Raw genomic sequence first — 14,191 nt, forward strand, 5'->3', positions numbered from 1 at the left:
CTTTCTTCGAACAAGTGCAAATTTAAACTACGTATGTCTAATAATAAATTTCCCGCCTACACGTCACTTCAACTATTTCCGTAACAACACCAGGCCTGCGTGGACGCCGTCATTTGTTCTATCGCGAGATTACCCTGCCTCCGGTTTCTATGGAGACGGGAAGCGTGGTGCGCGGCAGAAATGCCCCGTTTGATCCTTTACAGCCGCCGTCCTTCTCTACTTGGTGAGTGGTGGGGGAAACCTCGGAGACATGGCCGGACGCCGGTGGGTGCCGCAGTTACCATGACGACGCCATGGAGGGCGGGTCGCTGCTCAGCGCCGTTCGCAGGTGGAGATGAGAGGGAAGCTGCGACAGGGTTTGGAGAGCCGGCGCTTAGAGAGTGAAAGGGCCTGAGGGGCGGTTATGACGGGCAGTGCACGGTACCAGGGCAGGCTCTTACATGTGAAGAAAAAGCCCGACGAAACCTGGCTCGTTGGGAAGCGAAGGGTAGAAAGTTACTGACTCGATTGGAGTCGGCGTACTGTTCCCTGACCAAAAAAGACAGCAAGGTTTATTTAGTTACTTAATGAACTTGTATGAATATAAGTTTTTTTTCGGAGGGTGACAATTCTGAAGTCGGTGCTAAAGAGCGGGCGGGCGGGATAGGCGCGCAGTATGTGTCGCTCTCTCGGTAGTTCCGGCAGCTTGATCGTCGTCTCAGGACCAGAGGCATGCCGTTATTTCGGCGAGGACCAGAGGAGGTGGCGGTTGCCATGGCGACAGGTTAAAGGATTGGATTATTGCTTGGTCTCCTCCTCTCAGATGCTTAGCGAGTCTAAGCAGCATCAAGCCTTAATCTGCCAGTTATCCCCAGTCCGGACAGACGCTGCAGGCCTCGCATATTGCGTTGCTTTGGGCTGTATGACTGAATCCCAGAATTGGTTCGGTCTCCAGGAAAGCTTTATCGTTTGCCTTAACGTACCTGGCAAGCATGCACTGGAAAAATGTCGTTATACTGCCGGAATCATTACCATAAATGTGTTGCTTGATGCCCAAGAGCAATGGGTAGTGTTGATAAAAAGGAGTGGTGATAATTACAATACTGGTGATCTCATGACTTCTCCCTGGGCTCTTATTCTTTAAGAATGAAAGAACAGACACTTTTTTATCTAGTCAGGCAAGTCCTTCAATTTTATTTTGCTTTTATTTTCCTTCTTAATAGAAGACTTAGGTTGCAGTCCTCCCATACTAACACAAAAGTCAGTTTTATAGTAAATATGCTGCTACATGCTAGAATATCTTTCAATTAATTGTCAATTAATTAATCACTATGGGTAATTAATTATGTCTCTCACCTTTTGTTTTACCATATTCACCCTGCAAACAAATACTGTGTGCATGTGTGTATATGTGTGTGTGCACGCGCATGTATATAAAACATGCATTTCTCAAGAGTATACTGTACTCAGTGCATCTGATTAAGTGGACTACACATGGAAGTCAATGTGATAAAACCTTAATTAGTATTTAAGGTGCTAGAAGACTCTTTGATGTTTAGGACTGATCAAAGTACTTGTGTATAAAGTGAGGAAAATAGAAGACTGCAGAAAAAGTGGATAGTGAGAATCAAAAAAATTATTAGAATGTTATTGGAAGAGCTATAAGGTATAACTAAGGGAAAATCAAGAATATTTGTCCATATAGTCAACAAGACTAGAACTTGACTTGATCCCATCTATCTAATCTGTGTACAGTTAGACCTCATTTAGTGACTGCCTCATTTAGCAACCGTTTGCAGTTATGACGGTGATAAAAAACTAACTTTATGATCAATCCTTGCATTTATGATCTTTGCAGGTCTGTAAACCAAAGGAAAGCTGAAGTAAGACCATAAGCACAGTTGCAGTTTCATTTAAGGACTGAGTTGCCGGTCCCAATTGTGGTTGCTACACAAGAATTAACCGTATATATAGGTTGTCAAGTTAGTTAGCTATCACTTGCACTGTGTTGACAAAAATAGTATTCTAAAATGGCCATGTGTGCTTAATGCCTTTTATGCAATCTTAGAGGAATAGAAAAGGAGGGTTATGTAACATTATATTGGATCTATTAGCTGTCTTCCAATATTGTAATTATTCCTTTCTTCCAGTTGATCAGGATGATGTTCCCTCCCCATACCCCATTTAAAAGTGATCCCAAATATAAATTGACTGACATTTGAGGACCGTGCATTCCTCAAATAAATAGATATTTCACTCACTTCATTATACAGGTAGTCCCCAGGTTAAGAACGCCAGGGTTACAGACGATCCAGAGTTATGAACGGAGCCTATTGTAGCAAAATTTGAGCTAAATACACACTGATTTGAGTTAAATACACAATGGTTTGAGTTAATTACAGTAACTACTTATACAGTATTATACCATACTACTTATACAGTATTATACCATAATACTCTTCTAGCTTACATACAAATTCGATTTAAGGACAGTCCTTGGGAACGGAACTCATTCTTAAACTGGGGACTATCTGTACTATCTTAGAGTTCTGTGAAATCTAAGAATAGTAGAAATAAAGCTGTACTGTTTGAGCAAGATTACAATCCTGTATATACTTACTTTGGAATTTCTGTTGAACCTCTGAATAGATGTGCATAGCATAGTGCTGCTAATTTTGGTGATCGGATTAATGTGACATTTGTGCACCTAAATACTGTTAATAATACAGCTATGTATTTGTTACCTGGTTAGGGAAAGGCATTGCCTAGCCAGTTTGGATAATTGACAATAGAATGTTGATGTACAGTCAATCCTTTTTCATCATAATTGAAGTAAAAGTGAAGCAGTTCTGAATGGAGTTTATGATTAGCACAAACAGGAATTTAGGTAGTATTTCCTGTCTTATTTCCAGAACGTCTATGTAATGTTTCTTTTTTCAAATGTTCTAGCCATTTCTGATATATCCTTGTAAGTTCCTATCATGTTATCCCACTTAAGTTATAATGAGTACAGAAGAGTAAATTAGAAATGGGGACGTTTCCATAAGAGTCATACAAATAAAACTGTTGGTATTGCTCAGAAATGGTGGATAGAATATCAGACATGAACACTATGGTCCTGGTAGTCTTATTCCTTGTACAGAATTATTGTTTGGATAGAGATTTTCACGATAAACATAGTGGGGAAAAAGTTACATCTTTCTTTGTTAGTACAGTAATAAATCCATATAATGTTCAAATGAGCAAGTTAATTGTCAAAATCCTTGCATCAGCTTTCAACAATTTGGTGAGGGACAACTGAAGATAAGAGTTAGTGTTATTTATTTGTTATATTCTACCTTTTCTCCAGGAGCTCAAGCTGCCTTAATAGGAATCTTCTTTCATTATATCACTAGATTCTAGTGACTAGAACAATCACCCTGTAAGAAAGGTTTGATTGAGAGTCAATCAAACCTTTTCCCAAGCCTAGTCCAGAACCTTAATCCCTATTCAACATTAGTTCTCTAAACTTTTTGTTGTGGTGTTATTCTTGAGTGTTGTTTATATAGTGTTAATTGTATTGATCCTCAGTTACATTTTTAAATGTTTTATTGTTTTTAATGTATAACAAAAAAGAGAGCAATAACCAAAGCCAAAATTAAATGAACAACAACAAAAAAGGAAAATAATATTTTTTGTACAATGGGACTCAAGTATTACATAACAAATTAAACTTGACCAAATGGAATCAAATTGATTAGATTATCCAAGACATCAATAATAAAAAAAAAAGTTCAACTGTAGAAAATGTACAGATGTCTTCAATCCAGGGTTTTAAACTAGATACATTAGAATCCTTCCATTGGGGTAAAACATGCATGGTATGTCCAAAGTACTTCAAACTTTGATAGCTCCAAATTTGGGGGATATAATTTAATCACATTCACATCTTTAAGCCTATTTCTTTTTCCAAAACCCTGGTTACAACCTTATTAATATTAAATCAGAACAGTGTTAACATAGAACTTCCCAAACATAAGTCAATTTCTACATATTACACTTCCAACATATAGTGGTTGAAACCTTCTTATTCACCTTTGGGGGTGTCCAGCAAACACAAAAATATCGTTTGTTGAATTAATTGCAACCTGAGATCATGCTATAGGTATTTAATATTTTTAAGACTAACCCACTGATATCCCAATTCAATGTCCCAAATATCTTGCAGATTTTCTGTATTTATCTTAGTACAATACAACTTTTCAGTTAAAAATAATTGTAGGTTTAGGAACTTCCAAAACGTTTTCCAATAATATTACAAATTTAAAAACTTCAGACACTGCATCAGACCTGAATCATGATGATAAAAGATGTTTGAGTAGACTGTTTGTGTACATACTGTTTCTACTCAGCCAATGAGATCTATCAGAGAGAGCATGCTCTGGCTCCTTTCCATCAAACAGTTACTTCTTGTTGGACCCAGGAGACATGTCTACTCTGTGGCAGCGCCTACCCTGTGGGATAGCATCCCTCCAGAAATTGGGATGGCCCTGACTCTGTTAGTCTTTTATGAGGCTTTGAAGACCTGGTTGTTTCCCCAGATAGTTGGGCCAGGAGGTTAAGCAAGTTCTGCTGGTGATGATGTGGTTTGTATGGTTTGAGGTTTATTATTTTAACTTCAGGCGTCAGGTTATAAGCTGTTGTTGTTTTAATCCTTAAACACCACCAAGAGTTACTGTTATGAGACAGGTGGCCAAATAAATAAATTTATTCAGCAATTTTTGCAGATGCATTGAACTGTTTTATTTTTAGATAAATGATTTTAATGATTGCCTTTTATTTTTTATATATTCTTGTAGAGATTCTTTATACATTCATTTCTGTTATTCATTTGACAGCCTATCATATAAATGTTTAAATAAGATAATTGGACATAGCATTATCAAATAAGCATATACAATATAGTGAAGGAGAAACCAAGATATTATATGCAATCAGATGTGAGGAGAACCTAAATAGACTGCTGAAAGTTTATCATGTATAAGATGAATGAACTGGATAGGACTTGGATCCAACTTACTCTTAAAGACCCATGTTTTTAATGGGGCACTTCTGCAGCTGACTCCACTAATATGGTTTTCAGCAGCTAATTCATGGTAAGTGTAAACAGAAACACTTTGCCTGAGGCTTACAATATTTCATTTCAAGCTGGATGCACATCTAATGCTCTTGTCTAATACAACAAAAATCCATGTAGTTGAATTGTTCAATCATGTCCGATTCTTGGAGACTGCCTGGACAAGTCCCTTTTCAGTTTTTCAGAAGTGGTTTGACATTGCCTCCTTTCTAGGGCTGAGAGAAAGTGACTGGCCCAAGGTTACCAGCTGGCTAGTGATTGGCTAAAGTGCCTCTGAAAATGACTGCTGGGTGGTATCATGCACACTCAGATCAACTATATTTGTCCACATATTCAAAGTATTTGAATTTCTCCTCTGAATACTTGTGATAAAATATGTTAGGAAGGTACTGATTAGAAGAGGATGTTACTGTACCAGAAGTGGGTGTCATGCCAGTATTGTAATCTTCACTGATTCCCTGTTGTTATAGGATCTAGTTCAAAAAGCTGCTCTGCAATAATGTAGTCTTTTCAAAAGTAGATCACAATAGGTCTAGCCTATTGATCTCAAAAAGCCAACTCTCAGAACAGTTTACTATAGCAGTTGAATGGGAAACCACTGGGAAATCCCATAGCTATAGGCTAGGCTGGGATGTTTTTGTCTGTTTCTTTATCATTATCTGCCTGTTCTTCCTTTGGGAGATGTCTTAAATTCAGGATTGTCTTCATTTCAGGTAAATATAGTACTTTTTAATGCCCTTGCATTTCTGCTGCTATATTATATTGCTAAACAATTCTCTTGCCATGGACTTTTGTAAAGGTACTTGTGAAACTTGTTATAATTTAATTGCTTATAACTGATGTTTAATTTAGCTTTATTTATTTTATTTTATATTTTATGGCTTCTATTTTTTAATTTCCTGTTGCCTTAACATACACTTGTAGAAATAATGTGTTAGTGTTTTGAGATAATTAGGAGCAGGGACTTTGCTGAGTTACATTTATTGCCATTATTATTTATTGCATTACATTATAAATTGATAGATGCTATTTGTAATTTTATGTTTTCCAATTTTATAGTTTTATTTTAAGGAACATCCACAATGAGTGACAAAAAAGAATCCAGTGAATCTACAGATACAGGAGATACCACAGAAGGTGGTGATTATGAGGATGATTTTGAGAAAGACCTTGAGTGGCTAATTAATGAAGAAGAAAAAGAAATCTCTGATGATATACAGGTATTAAGAGAATAAAACATAATCTTGTACCAGTATAAAACAAATATATGTAATATACAGTAGATTGATTAGAAAAACTGCTAAACGTAGGATGAAATTCAAGTTTTTTATGATTAAATGCCAAGTGGCAGTAAGCTGTTCTGTGGCTTGATTCGCCCATCATATTCAGTCGTAAAGTGTTTTGCTTACTTTTGGTGTATTGTATGAATCTAACCACTCTAATTTATAAACTGGCTTACAACTTAGTTCAGTGGTGCACAATCTGAAGCCCCAGGATTGCATGAAGTCCCTTAAAGCGTTTGTGTGTCCACCAAAAATTGTTGCTAGATTATATAATTTTTTAATGTGACAAAGGGAGAATCATTAAATGTATAACTAGAGAAAATTCTGTTAACTATATTTGATTTCAATTAAATATAAATGAAATAAAATCAATTTTAGTTTTTGTCCTATATTTTGGAGTGCGGTGCACAGACTATCATTCAAAACCTTAGTGTAGTACTCAGTCAAAAAATTATGTATTCCCAGCTTAGCATAGTGTAAGAATACAATAAATTGTTATCCAATAAATCATGGTTAAACAAATCATGCCTTAAATAGTACGTGAACCAAGCCTGTGTATATTGCCTCCTACATTTTATATAAATAGGTATTACATTTTTTTCATAGAATCATGATGACAATGAAGAGGATTTTGAAACTAACACTGACAAAGACTTAGAGGATAGAATAAATCCTTCACAAGATTCTCTTGAACCTGAAGAAATACTGAAGGATGAGGAACGAAATTCTTCACAAGAGCCTCCTGAGCCTGAGGAAGCTCTAAATGATGCACCACAAAATGAAATACATTCTCTACTTGAATTTGATCCTAAGGTGTTGGAACCGGCATCTGATACAGATAGTGAAAGCTCCGGTCAGGAATCAAGGCTAGAAGACAAGGAGGAAGATGATGAAGATATAAAGCGTTATATCTTAGAAAAAATTGAAGAAGCCAACAGGCTTCTGTTGTGTCAGGAGCCTTTGGATGAAACAAAAGAAAGAAAACTAAAATTCAAGGATAATCTAGTAGAACTAGAAGTACCATCTCTGCAAAATACAGAAGCAGATAAAAATGATCCTTACAGAGAACAAAACATTGCAGGTAGGCTGTCTCAGTTGCGCATTTCTAATGAAACAGGACAGGAAGATATATCTCTTTCTATTAACGGTGGTACAGATGATGAGCACAAGGATGGCAAGATCCTAGTAGAAAGAGATGGGAAGTTTGAACTCTTGAGTATCCGTGACATTGAAAGTCAAGGCTTCTTTCCCCCACTAAGTGTTTCTTTCACTGACATTGAAACTCAACATATTTCTCCTAAGACTTCATACGCTAGTGCTTTTGGCGCAATCAGTATAACAAAAGAGGAGTCCTTCCTGCAAACCCCTGTAACATCTTGTTCTCCTTCCAGAGAACGATTTATTTTTATCCCTCAACCGCCACCTATTCGACCAAGCTCCGCCATCAATATTACAGGGAATATAGAAAAGGGAAAAAGCCCACGCAGGGTCCAGTCAGCAAAAGTGAGCATTGGTATAAGAAGTTCTACATACTGCTTATCACCCAGGCAAAAAGAGCTCCAAAAACAAGTAGAGCAAAGAAGAGAGAAAACAAGAAAAGAGGTGAGAATGTTAATGATGTGATTATTTCTGAAAAATCTACGACCATGATATGAAGGCAGAGAACATCCTTCATATCTATTCATTCTGCAAATAATATTCAGAGTATAGGTTTTGTATATGGGGATTCTGTTTAGCTGTATGCTCTTTTAAGCAGTCATTTTTGTTTGAAATATCCTTTTTAAAAACCTCTTACCTCTTACAGGAGTGACTTGATAATAAACTTTAAAATAAATCCTACTGGTCCATATCTTAAACTTAGTATGTCTGTTTCATCTTTTAAAACATTGCTAATACAATTCCCTTTTTAGAGCTGTGTCCAGAGGTCACCTGCCCTTGTTGGCTTTGTTCACGTTATGCAATGATGATTTACTTAGTTTACCTCAATTACCTTGATTTGCACAATACACTGAACCATAAATTAACAACATGAACTGGATTTATGCAACCATGTATGCTATGATTTGGTTGTTTGATTCAAGTATTGTATGAACACAATCTTTGATCTGTGTTTATTTTATTTATTTATGCTGCCCATCTCCCCCCCAAATGCAGTGTTGTAGTTACAAAAGCAGAAATAGTTTGGGGGAGGAGGGAAGTTCTTTGTAATGAAACACCAAGTAACATGAGGCTTCACTGCAATTGTCACTACTTTTGAGATTCTACTGTTGTTTCCCATCATGACACTATGTCTGGACAAAAAATTGGATCACATCTAATCAGCATCCCTTTGTCTCCTGATCCTGTGGAGAATCTTAGAATGAGAAAGCATGTGATTTTTGGCAATTCCTACTCCTTACAACCTTTGTTGCCTCTCTTCCTTTATTTTCAGTGTCCCTCAACCTTTCAGAGAACATTGGGATGGGGGATATCTTGTGGAAGAACAGCTGGAAATCACATCCTTTTTGCCTAGGCTGGATCAAAATCAAAATATGAAACTCTGTGATTGAAAGCAACTATTTGACCAACTTCTTTTACAGCTTCCATTATGATGGTTTATAATCTTTTGAATTTTGAATGGGATTTTTCAAAAATTGTCATTATTTGTTAATGTTTTAATGCAAGGAAGAAATACAGAAAAGGATGCTGGAGGACTACAAAAAGAGAGAGAATGACCGAGTCTTCCAGGCTTGGCTGCAAAAGAAAAAAGAACAAATGCAGCAGGAGAAAAGAGTCCAGCGTGCAAAAGAAATGGAGAACTTAAACAGCAGAGTAAGATGACGTTTCCATTGTTCTTCTGTGGTTGGTTCAGTTTTAAAAGTTTAAACTTAAGTTTTCTTGATGAGGATGGATAGAATTCAGCCTTTTATTTCCAGATGCAAGTATTTGTATGTTAAGGACAAATCTAGGATCACTTACAGATAATATAACGAACAGCTATTTAGAAGCCAAATTGGCATGCTGTTAAACGTCACTGAAGTTCCTTTTGTTGCAATGTATTGTTTGTGTGCATATCTCCCCACTTCCCCCCAAATTTATCCTAAGCAACAGCTGCAAAATTTCATTGTCTAGATGCATATTCCTTGGCTTATCTGCCAGAAAATGCCTAGAGTTTGCCACTTCATTATAAAAGAATGGAATGTTAGATTTTATAGATGAATAAATAAAATGCTTCATGCTAATGTTTTGAAAATAACATTGGGTTATATAAACTGGGTTATATAAAGTACTTAAAAATTTGTGAACTCTTCTGAATTTTCAATATTTCTACATAAATATGACCTAAAATGTGATTTGTTCTTCATACAAGTCCTAAAAATAGATAAACAGAACCCAATTAAACAAATTAGTCAAAAACATTATACTTGTTCATTGATTTGTTGAGGAAAATTATCAAAAGCTATACATTTGTGTGTGGCAAAACTATGTGAATCCCTAGGATTTTCAGTTCATTTGAAGGGGAAGTTAGAGTCAGGTGTTTCAATCAATGGGATGATAATCAGGTGTAAGTGTGGGAGGTCACACCTTATTTAAAGAACAAAATGCTGGGTATTCACTATCAAAGTCTGATCTTCATAACATATGTATGTGGGAGTGTGTCAGGGCTTGAACAAAGGAGATTTCTGAGGACTTCCGAAAAGCAGTTGTTGATGCTCACCAGGCTGGAAAAGGTTACAAAACTATTTCCAGAATTTGGACTCCACCACACTCAGGTCAGAAATGGTTGACCAATCAAGATCACACCAAGAGCAAGGCATGTAATAATCCAGGTCTCAAAGAAGCCCAGGGTAATGGCTAAGAAACTAAAGACCTTACTTGCATTGGCAAATATCATTGTACATGAGACCACCATCAGGAGAACAATGGTTTACATGGCAGGATTGCAAGAAGAAAGCCAGTACAGGTAGTCCTTGCTTAATGTCAATTGGGACTGGAATTTAGGTTGTTAAGTGGCTCCCCATTGATTTTGCTTGCCAGAAGCTGGCTGGGAAGATTGCAAATTGTGATCATGTGATCCCAGGATGCTGCAACTGTCGTAAGTGCGAGTTGGTTGCCAAGTGCCTGGATTGTGATCACGTGACCGTGGGGGCATTGCAACGGTCGTAATTTCGGTCACCAGTCATAAATCACTTCTTTAGTGCTGTTGTAACTTTGAACAGTTGCTAAACAAATGGTCATTAAATGAGGACTACCTGTGCTCTCCAAAAAGAACATTGCTACCCCTCTACAGTTTGCGAAAGACCATGTTAGGCCTTATCCCATCTGTGAAACATGGTGGTGACTGTATCATGGTTTGGGTCTGTTTTGCTGCCTTTGGACCAGGATGGCTTGCCAACATTGATGGAACTATAAATTCTGAATTGTACCAGCAAATTCTACAGGAAAATGTCAGGGTACTGTCTGTGAACAGAAGCTCAAGATAAAGTGGGTAATGCAGCAAGATAATGACCCCAAATACACAAGTTGTACAACCAAAGAATGGTTAATGCAGAAGGAAGTTAATGTTTTGGAATGGCCAAATCAAAGTCCTGACCTTAATCCTATAGAAATATTGTGGAAGGACCTGAAGGGGGCAGTTAGCATGAAGAAGCCCATCAACATCCAAGCTGAAGCTGTTCTGTAAAAAGGAATGGGCGAAAACTCCTTCAAGCCGATGTGCAGGATTGACTGACAGATATCGGAAACGTTTAGTCGCAGTTATTGCTGCCCAAGGGGGCACACCAGTTACTAAAAGTAAACGTTCACATACTTTTGCCACACAAATATGTAGCTTTGGATCATTTTCCTCAATAAATCAATGAATAAGTATAATGTTCTTGACTCATTTGTTTAATTGGTTTCTCTTTATCTAGTTTTAGAACTTGAATGGATCTAGAATCCATGATCTAGAACAGATCATGTTTTAGGTCAAATTTATGTAGAAATATTGAAAATTCAAAAAAGGTCCACAGACATTTAAGCACCACTGTAGGTGCATCAATTACTTAATCAAAACAATTTAAAAAATAATACTGCTAATTACAAGAATTAAGTTAAGATGCCTCTGAACACATGCAGATGGCTTGTTTTCTACCCAATGTATTACTTGTACTGAATATGGAATAACAACTGAGATGGGATTGTTAGTCTGAATTATTTTCAGGTTGTGCTTATGACCTAATCTCTTCCCTTTCCCACTTTTCTGATATAAGAATCAGTATATATTTTCCTAATTTTGAAAACAAATAATTTAAAAAAAATTTTTAAATAGGAGAGTAGAAATCCAGAAGAAGCTTTCAAATCGTGGCTTAAAAGAAAGCAGCAGGAACAGATTAAAGAAAAACAGATACAAACCCTGAAAGAGCAAGAAGAAGGCATGTTCTTCCTTCCAAGAACCACTGAAAACGACAAAGCTTATAAACAGTAAGTAGTTTTGCTTTTCATTTTAGGAACCAATGCAATATCATTAGTTTAACAAAATTTGGATTTTTTTTCCTCCAGGAAACAGATGAATTTTGGTCCCCATCGTATTCTCTCTTCAGGATGTGTTCTCCTGAAACTGTGTATTTTTCTTACTACATTTTGGGTCAAGCAAGAGAAAAACACATCCACACTACATGAAATAATACTATAGCATGAAAAGTTAGATCAGTTTTAGAAACTATATTTTTCTTTAACACACTATCATGTATTATGTGTATGTTAGTATTATGTGACTAAAGATTAGTCATCTCTTCCTTTTCTCTTATATTACATTAAAATATTAAATGTTCAAATGTGTTGTTTCTACAACTGATCTGCTTTAAAGTGAAGGTGGTGATTAAATGAGGGATTTGATTCAACACCAAATAACCTTACACCCTGGCCAGTAACAATATTGAAACCTGGTTATTGCTTGATGAAAAGAGTTTCAGATGCTTTACTTCAGCAGTTTAATCTTTTACCAAAACTCTTATGCTTACTATATTTCTATGTAAGATAGAGCATGATAATATATATCATAATATTAATGAGCAACAAGTTCACTCACATCAAAAGATTCAAAATACTTACTGGTTTCAACATTACAAACTACAGGTCCTCAACTTATGACCATTTAGTCATAACTTTGAATTATGACAGTGCTGAAAAAATGGATTTCTGGTCCCTGAAATTAAGCCATTGCAGCGCCTCCATGGTCATATGATCAAAATTCAGGCGCTTGGCAGCTAACCTGCACTTAAACTGCAAGGGCGCTTCAGCTCCCCCGGCCCTCCTATCTTCCCCATCTTTGCCCTCTTGGGTGCCCTACACTCTGTCACATACCCTTGCTTCTCCACACCACTGCTGCCCCCCCCGACCTTCACTGTTTTCCTCCTGCTGCTGGACTGGGATCCAGGCACTGGGTGAGGTGCTCTTGCAAAGCCTTGCCCCCGGAAGCGTGCTTCCAGGGACAAGGTTTTGCAGGAGGTGCTTCCAGGTGAAGCTTTGCAGGAGGCCTTTTTGCTGCACACTCTGCAGCTTACGTTGGAAGTTGCTGGCCATTTGTGAGGCTTTGCAGGAGGAATTTCCAAGGGCCAGGCTTTCCAGGGAGGGGCATCCCAGGGCTGCACCCTCACCCAGTGCCTGGATCCTGGGCCAGCAGCAGGAGGAAGAAGATGGTGAAGGTCGGTTGGGGTAGCGGAGCACAGGGCGGCAGGGGCCTTGGAGTACGGGGAGGTGAGGGCAGCTGGAACTGGGGCAGCTGGGGCTTTCCAGGGTGTGGTGGCTTTGCAGAAGTCCCTTTGCGGCATGTGGCGGGGCTGGGGCTGGTCTTTGCTCTGTGACTCTGCAGCTTTTTGCAGCCCCAGAATCGCTGTGCACCAGGAAGCCCCTAAGCCACAACATATTCTTTCCCTGGGCTTCCTGAGCTTGCACTACACCGCAGCACCCCCCTCCCCGACTAGGGTGTGGCTGTGCTGGTCCTCCCAGGCCTCCCCCATGGCACCCCATTCTCCTTACCTGGGATTCCACCTCTTCCTGCTTAACATCTTGGAGTTACGATGGCAACAGGGATTGCTGGGATTCCCATTGCTAAGCAATGCAATCACGTGACATCTCACTTTACAATCACATCACTTAGCGATGGAAATTCCAGTCCCAATTGTGGTCATAAATTGAGGATTACTTGTATAATCCCAATCACAGGCGATTGTCTAATAAACCTTTTAATGATGCATTCTGTTCCAGAATGTATCATTTTGTTAAGGATAAATTATCTGTTTCTACTACCCAAACAAACAGCAAAAAGTGATGTCAGTTAATAAGTTTTAAACACTATTTCGTTTCTCTCTAGATGGCTAAGGAGGAAGAGACGTGAGAAGCGAGAAGAGCAACTAGTTGCTAGAGAACGATCAAAACAGTTTAGGCAGGAAGCCAGAAGAGCAAAACAAATAGAAAATATTCTGTGTTCAATTTCTGAACCAAAGTCCCTTCGCTTTACAGATCAGTACAGCTGAGATTTAGAGACACTGGGTGCCTGTCTTCCAGAATATCTTGTATAGCTTGAGATTGCCTGTTGGAGGTAGTTTCTCTTCTGGAATGTTTAGTAGTCCTTCAATAATGGCTTAATTTTCTCTGTCTTAGTAATTTTTCCCTATCTTAAACTTGGAATAATTATCTATTTGTGAATAGATTGGGATGGCCTTCTCAGTTCTATAAAACATATGGAAAACAATAAATACTCCTCCTGTAACCAGAGTGTATTTTTTAAAAAATAGTTTATCTTCAGAGTTATCATTTTCATACCCAGCATTTGATTAAAAACTCTACAACA

At 37.8% G+C, this 14,191-nt stretch overlaps 1 protein-coding gene across 5 annotated transcripts; it reads left to right on the plus strand.

Moving 5' to 3' along the window:
* The first annotated feature begins 156 nt into the window (after positions 1-156).
* Positions 157-14,148, plus strand: CCDC181 (coiled-coil domain containing 181). 5 transcript variants are annotated; one of them, XM_025167239.2, is made up of 6 exons: positions 157-223; positions 6,155-6,315; positions 6,985-7,980; positions 9,043-9,189; positions 11,669-11,820; positions 13,712-14,148. In XM_025167239.2, the coding sequence occupies exons 2-6, from the start codon at positions 6,178-6,180 to the stop codon at positions 13,872-13,874; spliced, it is 1,596 nt and encodes a 531-aa protein (XP_025023007.1). In that variant the 5' UTR covers positions 157-223; positions 6,155-6,177; the 3' UTR covers positions 13,875-14,148. The 5 variants fall into 5 exon arrangements, with proteins under 5 accessions (XP_025023007.1, XP_015743721.1, XP_007429190.1 ...); XM_015888235.3 differs by having other exon boundaries at positions 210-264; XM_007429128.4 differs by having other exon boundaries at positions 223-328.
* The last annotated feature ends 43 nt before the right edge of the window (positions 14,149-14,191 follow it).

This window comes from Python bivittatus, unplaced genomic scaffold (assembly GCF_059951505.1).
Source record: "Python bivittatus isolate LINGU-HERP-01145 unplaced genomic scaffold, Pbiv_v1 ctg000340_np1212, whole genome shotgun sequence".
Lineage (NCBI taxonomy): Eukaryota > Metazoa > Chordata > Lepidosauria > Squamata > Pythonidae > Python > Python bivittatus.